Here is a 25,017-nt window from a genome sequence, read left to right as displayed (position 1 = left end):
ATTCTGGCCGTCTAAAAATATAATGTCACACACTAATCGTAACGAGTAGGTAATCATATTTGATTTGAACAAATTTGTTTTGTTAGATTTTGAAACAAAATTAATTCTATTTTATTTCGTATTTACTCTTCTAATTCATCATTTCCTGTAAATTTTTCTTGTAATAGTTTAGCGGCTAGAGGATATAATTTCATTTTATTTTACGTATATTTTTCTGCCATTTAAATGTGGTTTGTTTATGGTCCAATTTTTTTTTTCATTTTCATTCAAAAGTAAGTTATGCATATCTAACATGTGTCACTATATTAATAAATGGTGGCCGATATCAAGTAGTTATCCTTATTATATTAAATTAAAATTGATTGAATGTTGTGTTCTTGGAAAGTGTGTTTTTTTGTTAAGTGTCCCTTTAAATCAAAAGTATATCACATATTTGTAAATAAAATTTAACTAAACACGTTTATATGATTAGGTACATTATAATGAATTTATAGAAAATATGTACTAAACTAAATATATTTACTATATTTAGAACCGAAATCCCTTTCTCTGACCTACAAAGTTTAGTCTTTCTTGTAATGAAAGGTGTCGAAGCTGCTAGTTAAAAGGTAACTTTATTAAGTAATTCCGGGAAACGGCATGTTCCAAGTTGTTAGGTAACAAGGGTACTAAGGGTCGGGGCTGCTGTGGTCTAAGTTGGACGACTATCGTTGTCTCTAATCGTTACATCAATCTTAGCAACCCTAACAGCATGTTGTACTCGTATACATTAAGTACATGTTCATAGGGTGTCCTTCTGAATCCCTAACGTTTGTCCTAAAGTCACTTGCCCTAACTGGTTTGTCCTAATAGCGGAAGCAGTTATAAAGTTGACCCAAAAATTTTTTATTAAGCTATGAGCTTCATCACATATGTTCCTTGAGTAATTCTAAGCATTTCAAGCCTGGGAGCCAATAAGAAATGTGTGTCTACTCGGATTTGTAATGGATTCAAACTTTCAACCCCTTTTTAACCCTGTTAGGGGATGAATTTTACAAAACGCTGAAATTACTTTTCCTGTCTTTTAATAATATCCCCAAATACAAAGATTCAAGCCGCGTTCGAAAATTTTTTTGATATCCATACAAACTTACAACTCCTTTTTCACCACCTTAGGGGATGAATTTTCAAAAACGCTGAAATTAGTTTTCTTGTATTTTAATAATATATCGTTTTACGAAGTTTCAAATTCCTAGCTTAAAATAAAACTTGAACCCCATACAAACTTTCATCCCCTTTTTAACCCCCTTAGGGGTTGAATTTCTCAAAATCGCTTCTTATCTCTTGTACACTTTATAAATGTAATCTAGTGTGCAAATTTCAACTTTCTATCTTTTGTAGTTTCGGCTCCGCGTAGCAAAAATCTCCAACCAAATTTTTCACCTTTTTACGTTTTTCTTGTAAAATTACTATGAAATTGAAAAAACAAATATCAGCAATGAATTCTACGTCTTTGGTTTATACGAAAATGATACCAAACTTGCCCTAGTACCCACCAGGATCAGAGTAGATTTTTTTTAAAGATGACGGATGACGGCCGTCTTTGTACCCCACCCTCCCCCCCACTTCAGGCTAGAAATGCTTAGAATTACTCAAATATCAGATGTGATGAAGCTCATAGCTTAATAAAAAATTTTTGGGTCATGTATGGCAGCGTTACATAACTGACTCCAGTATAATGGGCACATGCTTTAACGATCAATTGTCATAACGATTATTTTCCATAATGTAATGGTTCTGAAAAATGGTTAGGTTAGAACATGCTGCCAAAAAAGTGGATTAGGTTAGGTTAGAACTGCGACCCTTGCAAAGAAAGTAAAATAAAATTGTGCTTAATAATAATAACATTAGGATTAGTAATCAATAATAGGGAAACCAAAATTAGGATATCGAGTGTTAGGACAGCTGATCATTATGACAAACAATATTAGGGAATGTAAAGATAGGAGAAAAGACTAGGGATTCAGATATAGATCCATGCTCATAAGCTCTGTGAACGATTATAGTATCAAGAATACACAATTTGTCTAAATCTGAAAATAAAGCAAACAAATTGACGCTTTTCCGTTGAAAAACTACTGTGTAGATTGCTATAAGAGTGCATGACATGTCATGAAATATTGCGCAGAAGTGGGTCAGGCCAGGTAATTAAGGGAAAGCCTGCTATACATCCAACTGTGTGTTTCTGTATATTATTATTTGTCGAGTATAGAAGACTTCTTTTACACTTGTCATAAAATGGCATGTTATGACATACATAGGCTCAGAACCGAACATGGACTCTGTGGGGATTACATGTTTAAGTGTGGCTGGCGAAATTCACCGGCGTGTGATTGCGGAGCTCCAGTGCAGTCTATTAATCACATCATCTACGACTGCCCCAAGAGAAAATATACCGGAGTTTCCCTGGACCTGCTCCGCCCTGATGTGAACGCAACCCAATGGGTGAAGAAACTAGATGTTAAACTATAGTACCTATTCAATAAGCATTAATTATTAAGCGACCAGTTTGTAGCCATACGATTAAATAAATAAATGACATACATTGTATGCATTATAGGTAAAGTACGTATACGAATAATACATAAACAATACGAATATTGAGTGTTATATTTATTTACTTTTTATTATACCAATATCAATCCAAGCTATTTGCAATGTAATGATCATTTTACTTATAATGATCCCAAAATTGTATAAAGTGCGATTAGTCTCTTCTTTTCTGGGTAATTCGTAAAATAAAAGTAATACTATTTATTATAACATTTATAACCGAACAAGAAATGGATATGACAAGAAGCCACCTTTTCACGTGATATTCAGAGAGTTGGCCGCAAATAAAAACTTAAAACTCGATGACACCGCTGACAACTTCATTACTTTTGGAGCACTCCTGCAATCACTGAGCCTTGCCTGTGAACTCCAACTTCCAATAAATGGGAAAACATTACTGTCAGGAATGTACAGGGAGGGAGGGTGCCTCCTGTCTCGGGCTAGGCATATCGTATAATACAGATAGAACTTCACTTACAGGTAAGTTCGTTTAATATTTTAATTATACGATTATGCCTAGCCCGAGACATATCATATATTATTTCACTTGAAGATGTTCAGAGGTTGGAGTTACGCGCAAGAAGATAGGAATGTTATTCTCCATAATTATTATATTTATTATTATACCGTACCTACATTAGACTTAGATACAAGTGGTAATGGTATATTTAATCAGTAGGTAAGGTTTATAAATAAACAAAGAAAACATACATTACTCGTAAATATAGATTCATAAAATATTTGAATAACTATATAGCACTGAATGCGGCTTTGACTAGTGATGGGATATATATCCTTCCGATTGTAAACAAATCCCTATGAGACAAGGGCCCTGGGGTTAAGTTTTTTGTCGTGCAAACAGACACCTGAATCGGCTGAACCTGTCTGCGCGCCACATGTCGGCATCGCTACATATTCCCTTTTTTATCTAAAAGTGAAACGAACGCTTTTTTCGCTGGTAATAAAAATAATATCATGACGCCAGACTGCCGCTTACCGTAATAACTAATAAAGTAGTTGAAATTCCTCAAGCTAAGTACTTAATGCCCCCATAATATTTTCTTTCAACGAAACTAATTATTTTTTCCGAGTGAGATTAAAATAGGCTTTCATGCTAAAATAGTCTGGCGTTGAATATTAACAATTTTCCGATATTTAGTAGCACATGGTGGCATTTATGTAATCTGTTCACGCAACGGGACTCATAAATAAAAACATCGATCCGCTAAGCCCGTGAAATTTACGACAGGTGCAAATAAAGAGATGCCAGGAATACCTCGATGAATAAAGGTTGCATTCTTTTTTGCTCTGAGCATCTTAGAGGCGGCCGACAAACTTCATAATAACATACTTTATGCATCGATAAAGCCCTTATCTCCGAGCACCCTTTTCTGAATAGCGCATTCTTTGGGCCAACGAAAGATACAAAGTCGGATTAGGTGCGCTTAACTTACAGCCTTATCTTTATGGCTTTAGAGTTGTTACTTTAAATGAGTGTTTGAAAGAAGTATCTGATTTACGATCAGGTATGGGTTCTTGCCGGTCGCTACTCTTCCATTCAGGGTTTGCACAAAGTGGGACACCTTAAATCACTGGAGCGGAGCGGTCTCTGGCGAATTCCCTTTCAATGTCAGTTGGCCAATCTGCGATGCCGTTTGTGGATAGGTCAGTGTTGGGCGATGAATTTAACTGTGGTTTGAGCTGATTCGAAATGTCAACAGGCAAACTGTGCTAATGAACATTATCAAACTTTAAGTCCTTTGTATTTGGGAAACTGTTGAAATTTAGCTTCCATTTTAATTAAAAGAAAGCTACACAAGAGATTTCTATGGTTTTAAATCTTATAAATCGCATTGATATCTAGATATTATTTGCTAGTTATAAATCAACGGATTGTACTCCGTCTAAGTCACAATTGGTCTCATTTCACAGAGGCACGTACACTTTCACTACACCCATGGACAAACGCCCACTCACGGCAAACAATGGCCATGTTTGTACATTTACATATTTCATTTGTCACTTCGCTGTTATAGTCTTGCTCTACTCTTATGATCATGGAATGGGGCCCATGACTTTTGTGTATCGTGCTTTAAGAGTTGGCAATTTCGTGAGTGTGTAATTTATTTTAGTTCTTTACGTGAATACTCCATTTCATTTTTGGTTTTTTGTGGTATTTCCTCGGTTAAGGAAAACAAATTGAAATTTTGAGTAAACTAGTTACAAAGAACGTTGTTCAACATTCCCCATTCGCTAACGGATGCGAAGCAATAACAAACAAAATACACCCGAGTTTGTGACGTTCTTTATTATTCAAACAGAAATCAAAACTTCCTTTCTTTCGCTCAACTATCTCGCCGATTCAGCGTCGTATGAATTCAGAATTTAGATCGAGTAGTGCAACGACTTGCCGTACACTTCACTGAAGAGTTTTATTGAAAGCCGTTCGTTGCTCGCGCGGCTGTTGCTCAGGTAACTACTCAAAACCTCCTTTGTTAGGATCTCAATTACTTGAAGATACTTCAGCAGGTCTTTTTATCGCCCACTTAATCGTTCGGTTCAGATCGTACATATTAAATTCCTTTCTTAGACTCGATCGATTTTTGTATGCATAATGCAACCGAGCGCAATATCGGAGGTAGCGGCCGCCAAAAGGTACATTCGCATTAGAACAGTTGAAGCTTTATTTGAAGGCGGATAGTATTTCAGAATTGCAATATCTTGCACTTTAGTACATATGTACTTGTGTGGTAACGTTAAATCTTAAATAGGTACCTACAAAGTTTTATCTTATGCGCTAATGAGTCAACTAATAGACCCCTAAAACATTAAGCTAAAAGTTTTAGATTTTAATCATTTGCTTAGAGACTCGTGGTATAAAATCAGTTATCTCGAAGTTTCCAATTTAACTTTGAGCATAATCGCGGGCGTAGAGAGATAGATAGGATAGGTCGGCTCTACAGGTAGCGCATTCCTTCGCTCTCGTTTAGAGCCTCATTAGAAAGCGAAGAAACAAGGGGTTGCAGGGAACTAGTAATTACGGGGACGTGCAACAATTCTCGCATTCCTTTGCAGTCATACTTTTTTCGCTTTTAATATGTGCATTTTTAGTGGAGAGAGGGGGGTTGCACCCTGGTGAGAGCTTTCTGCCGTTGGCGTCAGTTGCCCCGAGCCCTCTGTGGGGGCTGGTCGCGTGATGCCCGCGCGCTCCCGCGGTCCCGGTGTGACGGCGAATTACGATTCAAAGTGGTTTAAACAATATAGGATTCATGGAATGCGTAAACGTGAGTTTTAATATTAGCGGGACTGGAAACCTTCGACAATTCGCTCGAGTTAAAAAAAAGTTGTTAAGCTTTTTCAACAACTCGATGTTTCAAATTGAAGCACTAAGACTTGTACTTTCAACAATAATTGATTACTTAGGCCTCTAATTTCTGCTCGTTTGCAAATGCTCGGCGAAACTTATTATAATTAATTGAACACAACTAATCTCTGACTTCAAAGAGATACGGACGCTTTGAAACTTCCAACTTAACTTTATGTATAAATACTTTAAAAGAATGTACTCTCGCAGATTCCTTTGAAAAGTTTCTTTTGTCAGATAAATTTTAATTACCCTAAACATTACTTCCGATATTGTAGATCTACATATGTTTTATATCCCTCGAGAACTCATGAATGAACTCAAAGGAGAATTATAAACGTGTCTTAAAGTCATTAGTCTCTGCCTACCCATATGGGGCAAAGTGTTTATCTGGAAAAGGCCCTTTTTGTTTGCAATTTGTCACCATGTGTAAATCCTTGAACTGCGGTCTGAAACATACAATATATAGATACCAAAGTATATTTTTACTTAACTGATAAACTTTTGTTCATCAGCTTATAATTTAAGTGTATTTATGTGGCAAGTTGTCGATATATCTATCAATTAAACCAAGTTTGAAACCTCAAGGAGCACTTAGGAAATCTCATTAATTGGCAACGCTCACGAGCCAATAATTAATACTGTTCTTATATGTACAAAAGTAAGTACAATCGACGTAAAAAATATGTGGCTATTTAGGCGCCGTTATACTACATTGTAATATTTTGCTCGTTATAGTATTTACTCTTATAGAAAGTGGGATCTTATCCTTTATATTAATCTAGATTATCAAATATTATCTTAGTGTCAAATTTTACCCAAATCCATTTTAGTCGTTTTTGCGTGATCGAATATCAAACATACACACTTTCCTATTATAAGTATTACCTATAACTCGCAGTTATTAAAGAACATTAAAAATTTAAGTAATAATTGAAGTTACTTTGATTACCTAGAGGGATTAGACCGGGCCATAATACAACTTAAATTCAAAGGCAAGAAAACTGAAGAAAATCAGCGGTCCAATTAGTACTATGTGACTTGGACTCGGAATTTTATTAGAAAAGAAATTGGCCTAGTTAAGGCAAGTGTTCTCGACGTTTGATATAATCCAGCTGAATTTCTGATAGCATCAAAATTGAGATATCATCTTGGATCGCCCCATTCGTTTTTCGTCAAGTTCTTAAATTAGTCCTATTCTGCTTTTGTCACCCATTCTACATTCGTCACAATCGTCGGTGGCTTTCAATGTAGAATGAGTGACGAAAGCAGAATAGGACTAATTTAAGAACTTGACAAAAAACGAATGGGACGACCCAAGACGATACCAAAATTGATCTTATAAAATTGGGTGGTTTCTGTGGTCACTGATTTACATCTAATAGGAATACTCCAGAATAATAGTCGCGATGACTGAATACGTAACGTGCTTCAAACTAAATTTACCTTCAACTTGCGTTTGCTTTATAATATTCTCTAATAAACTTTATTTCACTTTTGTTTCTTTGGTTCCGATACCCAAAGGTGGTCAGGAAGTAACCGCTTTTAAGTGACAAGACCGCCTGCAGTCTGCCTCTATCTTTAATCAGTTGTTTTTCCTCTACTGTTTTCTTTTATTGAGCTGTGCTCTCTCTACTCTTAGCAGTCTTTTTGTGTCATTTTGTATTAAAATAAGTGTTCCGTAAACAAAGTTTTGTACGGAACACTAAAAACCACGACAGGCGTAGTATAGTGTTTTTGATGCGATCGGTCAACTTCACGCAGAGAATACTACACTCCATGGCGATGGCGCGCTGACAAACCTTAAGGTTGGATTTCTGAGATTTTGTAAAAGACCAAATCACAGAAATCCAACCAGAAATAGAATTGATTTTGTGATCTCCGTAGGTCAGGATGGGAAGAATGCACATGTCCATGAGCCTTCTTTTTAAAGATATAGGGAAATCTCCCTTCATTTGCTCCTTCATGGACCAATAGCTCTTCCAGGCACTTCCGGTTCGTCTTGCGACCTCCTTGTCCTGTCGTGCCTGGAAAGAGACTATTTGGCCCAGGTAAATGTATTCTTGGACATTGACATTTCTTCTCCATCCACTACCACTGTTATTTTTCGGCTGTTAGTCATGAGCTTGGTCTTTGACATGTTCATCATTAATCCTACCTCAAGGCTGGCCCTGCTTAGGTTTTGTAATATGTACTTCAAAATTCGAACATATGTTTTACACAGGAATCATATTTTATCATCAAGCTGGTGATATAAAATAACAATCAGGAAACTAACCCTTTTCTAATAATTAAGCAACAGCTTAAGGAATTCCAAACATAAACAAAGTTGAAATGTTAATTCGCGAACCCCGTTGACACCGTTTGAGTTTGATCTCAAAATAAATACTTGTTTGTCCCTGTAAATCTGACCGCATGTTTCCGATACTTACCTAACGCAAGTAAGTTATGGATACAACCAGTATAATAAGATATGTAACTGTTTTTTTAATACAGTTGCTCAAAAAGTGCTACTTTACGTAGCTGTTTAGCGTGCGGAAAGTTGGTTATCTCGAACTAGTGCTTTTTACTTTTCCAATTTTTTTAAATTTATACTTGTTCCAATTCACGACTACTTATTGATGAGTGTTAATATTAGTTTCCTTTAAACGTCGTAATCAGCATAAAAACCTACCGTTAATGTAAGAATACGAAAAATATTACATATTTCATATTTAATTACTTACCTCTTCATCATTATAACACGTTTATTTTTTAATATTCAATATTGAAAATTCCGTTCTTAATAAGTTGACTGAATGGAACGGAATAGCTGCCAAACGCCCATAGATATAATATACTTAAAGACGACGTCTAACCGAGCTGTCACTGTTACCACTTTTGTTTAGTGTACGATTAACAATGTTTTTCTTATTTTTTCGCAACTGTATTAAAAAACGTCGTTCGATACACGTGCGGAAATGTCATTCTTCACTCGTCCCGAGTCTTGCCACTCGCCTGCGGCTCGTGGCAAGATATCTCGGTACTCGTGAGGTAATGACATACCTTCCGCACTAGCATCGAAATGTACTATTACAATACATATGGTGCTAGTTTATACTGCCCTAGTTCGGTAACTACACTATACGTGCCTATGTAGAAAATTTAATCGGCCATATGTACTATAAATCGTTGTACAATACCTACACGTGCGAGGTAAGTAATTCGCAGCTCGTGTCGATTTAAAACGCTCCCTTTGGTGGTTTTTAGGGTTTCGTACCAAAAATGTACAAAGGAACACTTATGGTGTTAAATTTATCGCAACTCGTTGCAAATTTCCTACTTTACGCACTTGTATCGTATTGTACCACTATTAAAATGTACCTTGGTCCTTTGCAAATCTATCATAATGGGCAAATATTTATTTTCGGCAAACCAAACTGACGACGATGTCGTAAATCATCTCATTCACACTTGCATAGTAGTAGCAGAAGTGAAAAACATGGTAATATGATCTCAATATAATTTTACATATAATTAAGGCTAAGCTTAGTTAAAATAATCTCCAAATATAGAAATTGTAACTGAGATTGATTGTAAAACTAACCTATTAAGTGAGAATAAACAGATTAAATTTAGTTAATTTAAATTTTTTTGTCCTCATTTTGATTAGCGGATAGTATAGTAGGCTACAAACACTTTGTGTTATACTTTGCCACTGTTTAGATATGTATAGGCGGTAACGACATGATAGGCGAGAATGCGCTGGGGCATTGCGTACCCCTGCATCTACGTATCATGGTCGCATTTTTATCACCTGTCATGCCATGCGTCACTTTCGCTCTTACATATTTGTTAGAACGTGACAGGCATGGAGACAAATGATAAAGAGCCGACCATCTTAGCCTTACAGGTAGTAATAAATATACAGCGTGTGTAACTTATAGGCGGTTAAGACGACAAGATGGCACACCCTTAAACATCACAGTCACTGATGCCGCACCGACCCATTCCTTACAGCCAGGCCAGAGAAGGGCAAAACGACTAGCATTCTGAAAGCTGTTGGAATTACCCTCAGAATGGGTTTCGACGGAATCTGTTTGCCTTGACCGCAGCCGCCTGGCGCGGTTGTTCGCTCCGCTGATAAATAATCGACTCAATCTAGCTGCTATCGAATCGATACTCGATAGTTTCTATTATTGTAAGTTAGGATATTTTGTTAAATACAACCTATTATCTATTTACGATACGATAACACGTCTTCGCAATAACCTAACCTAATAAAAAACCATGATACGTACAGTATCCACTTATTTATACTCACAACAAAATTACCGATATTGGTTGTATACCTATACTTTTTAAATAGGTACAACTATAAATTATGAGGCAAATACAACTACCACAGCCATTGCTAATGCGTACTTCTTGAATATTTGCATTTTTTCAACATTGCTCCCTTTAGCCTCAATATATGTAACTTTAATTTAGTCCAAAGTTAAAAAAAATAACCTAAACTTACTATAAATCTTAATTTATTTCCTTTTAACGACATATTAAAAGGGTAGAGGTTTAAATAAAATGAGGAACAATTTCCGCATTTTATGATTTCAATGAACGTGAAATTTAGTACCTATAAAATAAACATAAAATGCAGGTATTTTTATAGAACATCGGCGGACTGTGATTATTATTCGTAATTTAATTACTTCTGAATGTTTATGTTTTCTATATTCATTTATCTCTGACCCATATTCATCATTACTTATACCGGGTGTGGCCTGTAACATGAGCAAATAATTAAAACACAGATTGTACTCCTCAAACGGTGACACTTTTGTTTAACAACTTTAAAAAATTGTGAAGTATTTAGGATCCCTATTTTTCATACAAAATAAATATTATTATTTCCAATGGACGCCATCGCCACATATCATTGTGATTGACGTTGCTTGTCACGCCTTAATCATAACAAAATTCGCAATACATTGCGTCTTAGAATAAACTTTAAAGTGTATTAAAAATCAAACCACAAGTTATTTTTAAAAGTTGCTGAACAAATGTTGGTCAGTATGGGGAGGACAGCCTACAGTTTAATTTTTTGCTCATATTACACGCCACACCCGGTATAATTCATCATGATTCTCTGCCCTTTTCTTATTCACTTGGGGTCGGCGCAGCATGTCTTTCTCTTCCACACCTCTCTGTCGCCCGTCATCTCATCATTAACTTGCTTGCATTCATCATTAATTGATTTCATTACTTATATAATTATGGTCCATTAAATAGTTTGTAAGAAATACGTCTGGTGGATTCTTTACTAACGTATAAATAGTGTGCTCAATAAATTTTATCGGTGTTAGGGCAACAAGGTATTTAAAAACGGTAAAGATATAGTAAAGATGAAGATAGATTTAAATAGATTATCTTGCAAAATTTTACGGGAGGTAATTCTATTTATTAGTTATTTTATTTTCAAAAGGGGCCAATAAAAGAACTCTTTATGACAAATGAAAAAACTAACACAGACAAGCGAATGGGAATTAAAATAGGTTAGATTTTGCTATGATTAACACTTTTACTACCAGCGACCCGCTAGGCGGGTTCTCTGTTCATTACAAATGGCGCTTTTCGCTACAAATGGAAAATTAAATATGCTGTCGGATACACGCGTAGCGTAACTCGCGCTGGCATCGAATGGGTTGTCTGATATAATTAAAAATGTTTAAAACAAAGAGGATTTAAATATATCATAATACGATTCTATAAAACATGAAGGATAAATTAAGCATAATAACCTATTTACAGAACTAAAAGTCATCATCATCATCATCATCATCATTCTAGCCTTCAGTCGCCCACTGCTGAGCATAGGCCTCTCTTCGTGTACGCCACTTATCCCGGTCCTGGGCTAGTCTCATCCAAAAGTGCCCCGCAATTTTCCGAATGTCATCCACCCAACGAGCTAACGGACGCCAGGCGCTTCTTTCATCCGAAAGCGGCCACCAATCTGTCAACCTTTTGGTCCACCTGCCATCACTCTGCCTAGCAACATGAACTAAAAGTATGACATAATAAAACGCAAACTGCTACGGGCATAGTAAAAAGCTACGATACTGTCTTTTTAATACAGTTGCTCAAAAAATGCTACTTTACGTAGCTGTTTAGCGTGCGGAAAGTTGGTTATCTCGAACTAGTGCTTTTTACTTTTCCAATTTTTTTAAATTTATACTTGTTCCAATTCACGACTACTTATTGATGAGTGTTAATATTAGTTTCCTTTAAACGTCGTAATCAGCATAAAAACCTACCGTTAATGTAAGAATACGAAAAATATTACATATTTCATATTTAATTACTTACCTCTTCATCATTATAACACGTTTATTTTTTAATATTCAATATTGAAAATTCCGTTCTTAATAAGTTGACTGAATGGAACGGAATAGCTGCCAAACGCCCATAGATATAATATACTTAAAGACGACGTCTAACCGAGCTGTCACTGTTACCACTTCTGTTTAGTGTACGATTAACAATGTTTTTCTTATTTTTTCGCAACTGTATTAAAAAACGTCGTTCGATACACGTGCGGAAATGTCATTCTTCACTCGTCCCGAGTCTTGCCACTCGCCTGCGGCTCGTGGCAAGATATCTCGGTACTCGTGAAGTAATGACATACCTTCCGCACTAGCATCGAAATGTACTATTAAACAAAAGTTTCATGCACTAGTGCTATAAAGTCAGGTTTACGGCAAAGCTTTACGATGACCTAGTAATAATTATGAGTAAGACTAAGACTGCTCTTATATCTCGCTCGTGTTTCTCATAGGCCATGATTGCAATTTATGGTCGTGATCCATTTGGTATGGCTTCCCACCTGGGAATTAACTGTATACGCAATTGCTTTACCTTAAGGCGAATGTAGTCGTGATAATGTTATTTTTGGAGGGTCTAATGCTGCTGGCTATAATAATTCAGTCCAAAAAATGCTACTGGTATTGTAATATGTTGTTGTACCCCTATGTGTCTTATGGACTAGGTACTTTATGGTGCAGTCGACCAATTATAAGCTCGCGTCTTGCCTTTCCATCTCCAATCTCCAGCGACGTCTTTTACTTCGCTCCATCTTAGTCCAACTGCTCACATCTCGTATTTAGCGACGACGATTGTCATATGATAGTAAAAATTAATCTGTCCAATGAAAAAATAACTAAATATGTCAAAAAACATCATAAGAATGTTTCTAACATACACTAGCTTCACTATTGCTTTCTCCTTTAAAAACAAATCCTTCTTTTAGGGCTGTGGAAATAGAACATCGAATTGAATTGAGTCACATTTAAATAATAATGGGTGCATAAATATTACAATTTACAAGTAATCCTAAAAACAAACTATGCTAACAAAAATAAATTAAACTAAGAACTAAAGAGGCTAAACTAAAACTACCTAATAAATAAAAACCTACAAATAATTAAAATGTTTGTTAATTATACTTATGTATTGTATATGTCAGTGTACAGATTTGTACGCGCGACTGAATCACTGAAAGCTTTATGGTCAAGGTAATTAAGGATGCAACTCGCCTTAACTCGAAATTAAACTGCGCAGTGCATTTAAACAAGCGTACTTAAGGGCAGGAATTTATTATTGAATTAATAGTAAATGGCGGAGCCTGGCTCGAATAAGGCCAATGAGTCAAATTGAATAATGTAAACAAACCTTCTGTAATCCGTCAAACGTTGCTTCATCCGAGCTTTCATTTTGATTATTGTCTTCAATTTGATTCCGTAAGACGTTACATAGTTAATGAGAAATTAAAACTTTGTTAAGTAATAATTTGGCGATTCTATGGTGATGGAAGTAATGGATCTTCAAACCTGAAACTGAACCTTGAAAATCTGTCCTGCTACTCTACTCCACTCCTTTTCCTTGTTGAATGAGCAAAGTCAAAAACTGAGTAAAATTACAGTAGTTATATCCCAACGCCTTTATTAAAAAGTTGAAATAACTTACTACTAACACCCTTTACAGAACATGATAAAATTATTCGCTAGTTCTCGAGATCAGCACCTCTAGCCAGATAAAATGGCTTGTCAAGCGATTACTCTATGCATGACACGGGTTGGCTGCCGAGTATTATAATGTCCTTAGGAACTGTCACTTGTCATAGTTCACACGACAACCCAGCGAGATTAACTTAGCCCATTTCCTTAAAGGTAGCTCGGGGAATACGAAATGGCTCTACTTACAGCATTTGAAATAGTTAAGTAGTTAAAGTAATAGCTTTCGAGTAACCTACACAATAGTAATGGAGTTGGGAAACTATGCTTCAAGCAAATTATGGCAAGTCCCGCTTGGGTGCTCGTTACACCAATTTGCTTTAAGAATTAATCATGCGGAAAACATTTATTTAATCAAATTATGTATTTAAATAAGTAAGATAATTAAGTAGTAAATGCCGGGATAACGCGAGGAAGAAGAAGAATATACTAACATTTTATTTAATAAATTCGATAAATGATAGAGTATGTCTCGTCTTGAGAGAATACATTTTAGCTACGAAACGAAAGACTTGAAGAAATTTAATAACTTAGATAACTTTCATGCTTAACCTTTGTGGTTTGACATTCCTAATTTCCTATAAAATCACTTGATCATAATTATTTCGTTATCACAGAATCTAGTTTTTGTTTTTGGAAAATTCTGGTTGCCGCTGTTTACTAAGTAATTGAATTGCCGCTAATAATATCGAATATAAAATAAAAACCAAATTAAGCCAAGTTAGGAAAAAGACCGGTAAGAAATGGTAAAAATTGTGTGTTCTGTGCAAAATTGTACTACAACATTTATTTATTTACGTACAATTTTAGACAGCGATAGACTTGTATCAATTCTATCGTGTCAGTTTCGTAGATATTTACCTCGCACCTCAAAATAGAAGGCCTTCTTTCATGCCTTCTCTCTTTGACCCCCTTTGACGCGGATGTATTATCCTTCGGGGAAATGGAACCTACCTACCTATTGGATTTACATAAAGGCCTGGATCGGCTCGCCTCGTGTTTGCGATGACAAGTGTGGAATGAATAGTTCGAAACACGAATCAACACTATCGAATGGAAATCCAATTTGATATTGATATCTTGTTACCGTTAAAGGTTGACATTAAGTGGTGCTTGATTGATATATGCGAATGAGTAGTAAGGTATTCATTTTACAAGATTATTCAGACATTTGAAACTTATTTCACTTTCATTTTTCGATGGAAACTTAAACTCATAAAAAGGCATTTAATTACCTATTATGTGTTTATGACTTTATTCAATTACTATGTCTACATTATTGGGATATCTTGATATTTTCCTAATTGTTTTAATTTAATTATACCTATAGGTATTTGTAATATTATTTGTAATCTAAATGCCGGTATGTTTTGACCCGTGGTCGAAAAAACATGGTATTGCTTATTTGGTTGTTTGCTTGTGGAAATTGGAAAGATTTCATTGAAATACCTATTTCTTACATTTTTGTTTAAATCACTGTATTCCTTTGTGGATTACTGTGTTCCTTTGAGTCTTATTGTTGTTAATATTTAACGATTATATACGAACATTATTTTATCACATTTGCCCAGGAAATGCTATTATAAAATAACCAAGAAACACGATTACGATTCATTAACTCGCGCCCGGCCTCGTGAATATTTTTTAATATCTTGTAATCTAGCGACTGACAGCGAAATTCTTTTACAAGCTTCAATATTACTTTCGTAGTCTCTATTTAAGAGGTATAATAAACGGGCGAAGGAAAGACGACATTAATTTAACGTTAGCGTCCAACAGGTAGCACTTGTACTTACTGCAATCAGCTTAGCCTTCTTAAACCACTTTCGTCAGGCGACTATGAACCTTACTGAAGACAAGTTAAAGTGTCATTTACATGTACTTGGTTGGGAGAATGTGACCTGTCTTCGAGCTCTTGGTTGAAATCGTTTGGCGCAAACGAGTGTGCTTATCAGAAGCCTAGATCGCTGATAGTGATAGCACGTTGAAGCAATTTAGTACAACGTCTGCAATAACAACTGAGCCGTATTTTTGTAACCATTTAAAAGTTTAAGGTACAATACAACCGACATCAAATATAAAAAATAAAACTTTATCAAAATAGATACAGTTGCTTCCAAAATACAAGTAGTCACTTTTAAGCGTACCATAATATACACATCGAAGAAATAGGCTGTTGTAATTGAGTATAGCTAAACATAACATTATAGAGTCTAATATATTTATTCAAATAGAGAAAATAATACCGAAGCGTCGGCACCTACAATATAAAAACCAAAGGCTACGTACAAACCAAACCAATTCTTGAACATTTTGACATACTTATCATCTAGTCTGCGTTTAAAACAATGAGAAATTTCTAAAGAATTCAAACACAAGTCCAAGTTAGGGATTATGAATATTAAAAAAAGTCGACGCAAATCATGTACAAAAGGGATTGTTGCCAACAAGAGCAAAGTTTCCTTATGTGATCTTCGCGGCTCGAAATTAGTTTTACCAAGTTCGATGGGACGCTTCATCGTCGTTATGAACTTCTAGGGATGCCACTTTATAACAAATTGGCTTTATAGCAATCTTTACTTAAAAAGTTAGAAGAATTGTATTCGTTCTTTTAAATAGGTAAACGATGCTGCATTAGATGGCTCCGTTGTTATCTTATTACTTTGGGTGCCTAAGTGATAATCACTGTTAGGATAAAAAGCGAGTACTTATATTTCAAAAGTGAGTTTCTAACCGCGTAAAATGAATAGTGGGATTAGTGGGTTCTTTGTTAAGTATACTCGTTTCCACTCATCACCCTTCACACTTATTAAATTAATACAACAAACGGGTATAATATTTGCCAGCAAATTAGATGCACTGTGTAGGTATGTACAGTCGAGCGCATAAATATGTAAACATTTTTTCACCTTATTGCAATGGGTTAAGGTGAATAAATGTATACATGTATATGCACTCGACTGTAGGTACGAAACTGGAACTACATTATGTCACAAACTGCGGAGATTTCATGCGAGCTATATTTCAATCTGCACAAAATTTAAATAACACTCAAAAGTTTTATCGTTCATATTTCGAGTGCCGAGTTTCATAGCTAAGTAGGAATGTAACCCTAGCTCGTCCCTGGAGGACGGGGTAAACTTTTCAGAGCCGCCCGCCGGACCCGCGAGCACGACTCGCGCCGCTGGTTGAGCGGGCAAATAGCGGCAACAGATCATCACGCGCTGTAAACAAAGATAATCATTTCATAGAGAAATTATTGGACGCAGTCATCTATGACTATATCTGACACAGTGTTATGACTCCTCTACTCGATGGGCCAACGCCGGCCACTCCAAGGGACGCATGTATGCGTTAGAGGAGCAAGTGATATTGCTATCTGCGTCCCTTGGACGTACGACGACGACGTACGCTTGGACGCCCATCGTGTAGAGGAGCCATTAGGCTAGGCGTACGCTGAGACGCAGGCGACGTAGTTCGCGCAGCGCAGCGCAGCGCAGATTTTGTAAAGTATGGAACATCCTTGCGATGCAGCGTGCGTAGCTAAAGGAAGTTCTATACTCTACAAAATCTGCTCTGCGCTGCGCTGCGTGAACTGCGTCGCCAGCGTCTCAGCATACGCTTAGCCTTATATTTGTAGTCAGAAAGGTGGCAGTCGGATGGTGACAGCATCAGTAACGCCGCTGTAGCATTGTAGATAAAAGGGATGTCAACTGTAGCTGCATTACGGCTACGGTATAGAAGTACGGTATTACTGCAGCGGCCTTCACGCGGGTGCTGTCTTGCATTAAAAAGACGTCTCTATATTTATTTGGTGAAGGTCGCGGGAGTTCGCCGAATGCGGGTGGCGCAAGACCGGTCATTGTGGCACTCTTTAGGGGAGGCCTAGAGGAGGACGTCCTCTGGCTGATATGATGATGATGATGATATTTATTTGTAAGATTTGTCTTGGCAAATCTGAAAGACACGCTCAAGCAATTTATTACAGACTCCGTTATAAAAAGTTATTCATAAATAGTTAAACACTAGGTTTTAACTCACAATCTAGTGTTTAAGGTAAGACGAAAGGAATGGCTAGAAACGTCGTAAATAATCAACACTTTAGTATTCCTACGTATTTATGACTAAAGCAGCATAATAGCCATGCATTAGGTGAGTTACTTACCGCGTCGAAGGGACGATCACAAATTAATATCTCCAACTTTCAATTCTAGTCAAAGTCCAATAACTCATTACAGAATTCATTACTGGGTAGTAAATTTGCTCGCCTACTACTTTCATATTATTCAAATTTATGCCTCCAAGGGCAGAGTTAATAGCGTGGAGAAAGTACCGAACCTTGTACAGATAGATACTTATGTCTGTATCCTCCATTCATACTTAGACTAATCAGCGAGGAACTTCTAAATCGATTATTTTTACTTCTAAATACATTATACGATCTAGTTAAAACTTCACTAGCAATCACCTACTTAGTTGTTCAACAACTAATAGTTATTAATAAATAGTAACCCGGGGTTAATCGGTTAAACCTGGAGTTACCATACTTACCAGTTACCAGTACAATTTGACACTGGTTTTAACACATTCAGTGCCGAAAACCCTACTATCGGGTATTTTATGATTTCTTTCCCTTCCAGGCCGAATGACCCGATAGTCGGGATCGTGGTACTACTGCTTTATATGACAAAATTGTTGTGGCCTGGCGCGGATGTCTTGTTTGGCTGCATGGGTAGTAATTGAAACCGGTTAACCCCGGGTTACCGGGATGGTGCAAATGTCTCTAAGTGATCCTACTTTTGACCCTATTATTAATTTTGAGTGAGAAGTACTTATTGATATTATCGTTCGTAATTAAAGAAAGGTTTGTAATATAACTAGCCTTGTTATTGGGTGTGCCTAGAATTTAAACTAAAATAAGTATATGAAGCGTAATTTAGCACAGTCCGATTTAGTACAATAATATAATCTGACTAGTATTTTTTTAGAACATCACGAATTATATTCAGAAAAAATCGCATATAATTATTAATTTACTTTTAGAATCTAAAGCAACCAATACTCTTCGTTTATCGGAGTATTTCTTCGATGAGAGGTCTGTACGTGCCGAAATTGATTTAAGGCTGTTTTAAACTAAGCCTTATTCTATTAGATTATTGGGGTTAATGCGCCTCACATTATAATCCTTAATCGGCTAAACGAACAGGGGAAGGAGTTATACTGATCCGTCTATAATATTTATTACGGAAACTGTAGGCTTTATCGGGAATTACTTATTTAATATTAAAATCGCATAGGGATTAATAATTCTGTACCGAATGGTGGACCCTTGGCCATGTTTATGTATTTCGTTTGTATTCCTCGTTGTATATGGTCCTTTGTTTGTGTTTAATTTTGACAAATAATAATGTGTAGGAAGTTAGATTTCTGTTAATAGAACTAATTTTCAACCGTATTTTCAGAATTTGAAGTGTTTAATAATTATCATAAGTAAAGGAAAAAAAAGGCTAGATTGGTAGGCAATAATTGAAGATACATATCATAATTAAGTACCTATTTACTTGACACATGTTACGAATGATGGGTTCATCATTCATCAATCATGTAATAATCGATGGCGCCGACTTCAGAGCAATTCATAACGATGGATTCTGCAGATTTTGAGCTGTCATTGCGTTCTGTTACAGTTACCTATTTAAAATTTTAATTTATACCCTCGCCTGTTATCAGAGTTAAAAAGAAACGTAAGTCATTAAGAGTGACATTCCATTTCCAACTGCAGCTGCAATACTGTTCATTTTACTATAGAAACGCGTCGCTGTCATTGTCAATTTCCATAGAAAATGAACAGTATTGCAGCTGCAGTTGGAAATGGAATGTCACTTTAAGGTTAATAAGAGAAAAGTAAGCTTTTGTGTGTTGCAATATGTAAAATTTCACTAGTTAAATATTTTAATCGTCAACTGAACTGTTAGCAGGTTGATTTTGATTGGCAAATCGCCTGCAGGCTTTGACCACAACTAGGCACAAGGCCCCAAATCGATTATATGGACACAAACAGAATGCTATATTCCTATTCCCAGAGGTGTTTGATTTCCTGTGATATTGCCGTTTAATAAGTTATTGGTCTAAAGGCTCTCGCAAGTCACTCTGATATGGGTTCGATAATTAAATCAGTGTGTAATTGGGCAGATCATCGGACCCCGTCAATAATTTCATGAGCATGCGACGTGCGTTACTGTCGGTCACATCTGCTCCCCTGATAATTAAAGTATCCGGGCGTTATTTATTTATTCCCGTCCCCAATGGTTGGTGGAAATGTATTTTGGATAATGTATTTTATCGTATTAAAACTAAATCGAAAAGCAGCTTCAGTAAATAAAAGATCATTCTTGGCGACGTTCGCTTCGTCGCTCAGTGATCTTTTTAATAAGTAGATCTTATCTTAAATGTGGATTGAGCGAGTGTCTACTTAAATAAGAAAAGATGAAAAGCATTTGCATTGTTTTTAACTCTGAAGTAAAATGTGTCTGTCATTACGAGTAATTACACCATTACAATAAAAACGATTACAAAGTAGTAAATACATATAAAATACTAACAAAGGGATGGTTTGCAAAAGTCCTTTTAATAGAATTTTTTTTTGTGCTACTAGGGACTTTAAACAAATGATCCAGCTAACTCATGTGAAGATAATTAAACATAACATAAAATTAAACTTTCTTAAATTAAAATTGCCCTGCAGTGGGACACCAAGTAGGCTAGAAAAAAAAAAAAAAAATTAAAATTACAGGTAAACATTCTTTAAAACAAATTTTAGTTGAAAGACGATGTATAAATTGCACGTTCTGTCACTCGATTTTACATTTTCTCATCTAGGAACTATCTCAATGAGAGATTGTTAGAACGTCGAGCATAATACCTAAATATGTACCTAATTATTTTCTGTCTAACTCTGTCTACGCCCCTAAAGTCCTTTATGCTCCTTTATTCTTTCTCCGTATTCGATATAAGAATTCAGCTCGTTCACAGCTTTCGCCGCATGTATCTTTTTACATATTTTTTCTGAAATTGGATTCACGGTGGCTCTGAGCTCTTCCCAATTTGCGTGTTTGTTCTATCGCTCCCTTTTGGATGAACCGGAACTTGGAGGATTTACTTAACAAAATAATACCTGTAATCTCCGGCAGAGTTGCAAAAACGCGAGGAAAATTAATCAGTTTCAATCAACCAAAGGGCTGCTAAAGTTGGATCGACGTAGCGGATAAAATTCTAAAGAGTTGGAAGCGAATGAAAGGACTATTGTTTACCAATCTTTCTCTTAATTTTTGGGTAAAAGTTTTTTTTTTGTTCGTTAGGCTTCTGAATCAACTTTGGCGAAGATTTATTCTTGGACGCTTTTTATTTTTAGAAATCGCGGTGGGTGTAGATACGTACCCATCACAGTCATAAACATTTTTCAACGTATTCAAATAAAACAAGGAAATATGTAACGATATTTATTACAGTGATTGAACTCTTGAACTGATATATTTGCAACAGAATATTGGCACTTTTCTTTCACTTTATGAGTAGCGAACGAGCTCGACGGTTCTTACGAAACTATCGAGTATTACATTTAGGGGAGATAGAAGCATAGTTTCAAGAGTGTATCATATACAGATTATTTTTCCACTAGACGAAGCATAAAGAAAGACGACTCTATGGGTGCTAGTCGTGAGCCACACTTAAGCGCTTATTTCAGTTTCATCTACGTTAACAAACCGTACTTCATAAATTCTACGAATTATAGGTAAAATAAAATATGATAGGTCGCAAATTAAATCGACTGTTTTTGTAAAGCTAGGTATATAAAATAAATCGTAGTCTACTCGTATGTGTCTATCTACTTCGCATCAAATTTATGATAAAATCAGTAGGAAATACTATTCGAGGTAAAAACTTGCCGTTTGATCCTAAGCGCTATATACATAGAGTTCGTTTCGCTATTACCAGAAGTCCGAGGAAGCTTGATGGGAGCTCCGTCCCCTGTTTCCCGTTTCTGCTTCCGATGCCACTTCCTGTGTGTGTGTGTGTGTGCTTCATATGTCACACGTTATGTGACTGCTTTGTGTTAGTGATAGTGACATTATGTGCCAGTTTGTGTCGTGATTTGATTCATATCGCCGGGAGCCACTTACGGAGGTTCGATGAAAGAAGCCTTCAATTAGAAAATATTTTATCTGCGCTTTCTTTTGTTTTGTCGTTCCCGAACATTCCAAGTATTTCATAGTGACGACGACGACATTATTTACAAGCTTTTATTTAGTTTCACCTGTCCCGTTGTCGATCTGTAATCAAATCTTGCAAGTTAAACTTGATCCACTTCCCGGATTCCGCTTGAACTGAAATTTTGCATACATATGTAAGTCGGGTGACAATGCAATATTATGGTGTCATCGAGCTGATCTGATGATTGAGACCGGAGGTGGCCATAGGAACTCTGTGATAAAACAACGAAACCTAATTTTGTTTGGGGTTTTTAGAATTGTCTCAATGAGTATTAATTGCCTGTGTAAAGAAAAGTACTGTCAGCCATAAATACTCGTACCAAAAATGAAATATTTGCCAAAAACTTATTTTAAGGATGCCAGTCCCAATAATGTATCCCTGTAATTTAACGGTCTTTAGGCTACGTTTAAAGCTTACTATTGTCATTAATCTTTATAACTTTGGATTCATGATGAACTCAAAAAAAAAACATTTCTGAGTAATGTCAAGAATTAAAATTCGTCCCATAGTCCCGTCCCGTGCTACAAATTCCCTTGCATTTATTAACATCCCTTTTACTCTTAGCGTTCTAATGACATTTGCAATTCTATTACAAATATTTCACTGGCTCAATATTTACTCTGTATTCGAAATTGACTTGCCTGATATTAAATATGACAGTAATTAACTCTCGTGGGTATTGGTAATTAGGTAATATTTGTGGAACGACCGGCGAAGCAAATATACCCTTATTATTGCTTTCGGTGCTTAGCGTATTTGTTTGCTATGAGCTTTCTTTTTTATAATATTAGAAACTTGCAAATTATGCAAGTCATTATTTTGTCCATCCTGAAATTCATTATTTCCTTATATTAAGCTTTTGACTGTAAAAACTAAAAATATGGTTGTATGAATTAATGAAATGTTGGCATAAATCTTACTTACTCTTACCTACTATTTGGTATAAATGTAGTCACATATAATGCCCCAGTTAACCCAGTTTGTTTACTCTGTAGATAAATAAAATAATAATTTTAATGAAGATAAAATATGCTCATTAACAAAAAATAACTGTAATAAAGGAGACAATAACCAGGAAATATTGCCTTGTTTAAATGGATTTACAGCTCATTTGGGATCTAATTTCTTCGCTAAGTTAACAGCAATCTGTGTAAAGTCTGCGGAATTTGTTTACATTCCAAGTTTACAAACTTTTTGGTTCTTAATAATTACTTGTTTTACAAGTATGTAATCGTAATAATGCCTGCCTGATAATAACTTATTTAAAAAGTTCGGGCTGAGTTAAAAAAAGTTATTAAAAAATAAAATACCAATTTGTAAGGCTAAGAATCTCCGCTATCTGCAATTTAGGCAATTAGTGTTTTAAGGTAGAATACCTAATTATACAGTTTCAATTACAACATTGGTATAAAATAAACGTAAAGTTAAATTCCATAGTTCCAAACAGCCTTTAGCGATACATTTTACTGCAATAAGTAAGCAAACATATTATAGTAAATAAATACGTCATGTGCAATTTTCAGTAATCGGTAATGTATGCGCCATATTGCTTAATAGCTCGAGGCATGATTGGTCGATGAGAGATTATTCATGTAGGTAATATGCATGAGCGTTAATACGACATGCATATGTAAAGTCGGGAAAGCTGTTCGGAAGAGATTGACTAACAGGCCAACTCGAACGTGCACTGATATCAGAATCACATCTAACTGATGTCATTCAGATATCATGCATTTCGTTCGTACTTGTCCATTTCGTGTAAGACTCATGAATCTCATGATAACTAAATAACATGATTCAAATATAATTCTGATGTCAGTTTAAGTTCGAAGCGGTCTGTAAGCCTAGGAATTGTACTACGTGGGCGAATGCGTAAAGTATCTATAGATAACGTTGTTATTAAAGAATAACAGTTTCCTATCAAAGTTAGTCACAAACAGGGTAAAAATACTGCCTAATTATTAGCATTACTTTTGTAAGAAATGGTTGTCTTAAAATTCGAATATTACAAACTTTCAATTCGGTACTTTTTGTTGCACACCATATTAAAAGAAATACACTTCAATAATTCAAATTCAGTGTGAAGAGGTAGTCGATATGTTTTCAGATTAGTAGTGAAAAGTTCGATAAGAATCAACCTTGATCTATAGCGTCGAGTTACGAGTTAACCACAAGTTTTTAACAATGTAATCTAATTTTCTGTCAATGTTTTTGTGAGCCATAGGCACACAATGAACAGCCAATACACCACCATACAAAACCCGATAGCGTTAACTTTCAGTCGAGTTGAAAACATTACGTGCCACTACAAAGACTTGCCTTTTAACTTCCTATCAGGAAATACGTTCCAGTGCCGCTTGTGGAATGAAAGAATTGCTTAAGAAAGTTTTCAAATTCCTTTACATTTGAGACAATAAATTGTTGTCTCAGTAAATGAGACTTTATCCCACCGACCTAAGCTAATTCTCACAAATGCCATTTAGTAAAATTATTGCCAGGATATTAGCAGCTTCGCGGTAATGTTTATCCCTACACAGTGTGAAACAATGCTCCATAACTTTCGGCGGAGTGAATGTCAGTGTTACGGCGTGTGGGAAACCGTGTTACGACATTCTAAACGTTTAGTCCTATTTAATGGTGCTCGTGCTTAGCCTTGCGTTAAGCACACCATAATAGCCATTGTTAATCTATGTCTGAGAACTTAAATAACTTATGCGAATTTGCGAAGGCTTCCAGTTTATAAAA

At 35.8% G+C, this 25,017-nt stretch overlaps 1 protein-coding gene across 11 annotated transcripts in view; it reads left to right on the top strand.

The window, feature by feature from the left end:
- LOC134671299 (apoptosis-stimulating of p53 protein 2-like) overlaps nucleotides 1-25,017 on the top strand; it is a 408,163-nt gene that overhangs the window by 283,089 nt on the left and 100,057 nt on the right. For 2 of the 11 annotated variants that reach the window (XM_063529119.1, XM_063529112.1), the window contains exon 1: nucleotides 5,743-5,876. The exons of 4 other annotated variants lie outside the window; for them this stretch is intronic. Coding sequence is in view for 1 of the 7 variants with exons in the window: in XM_063529121.1 (XP_063385191.1) it covers nucleotides 5,862-5,924 (63 nt within the window). In the remaining 6 variants the exon portion in view is untranslated. Of the gene's footprint in view, nucleotides 1-5,742; nucleotides 5,925-25,017 lie in introns of those variants that run through there. 5 more of the 11 variants (XM_063529117.1, XM_063529121.1, XM_063529115.1 and 2 more) reach the window with 5 other exon arrangements.

Source organism: Cydia fagiglandana, chromosome 15 (assembly GCF_963556715.1).
Source record: "Cydia fagiglandana chromosome 15, ilCydFagi1.1, whole genome shotgun sequence".
Classification (NCBI taxonomy): domain Eukaryota; kingdom Metazoa; phylum Arthropoda; class Insecta; order Lepidoptera; family Tortricidae; genus Cydia; species Cydia fagiglandana.
This window is presented reverse-complemented; position numbering and strand designations above follow the sequence as displayed.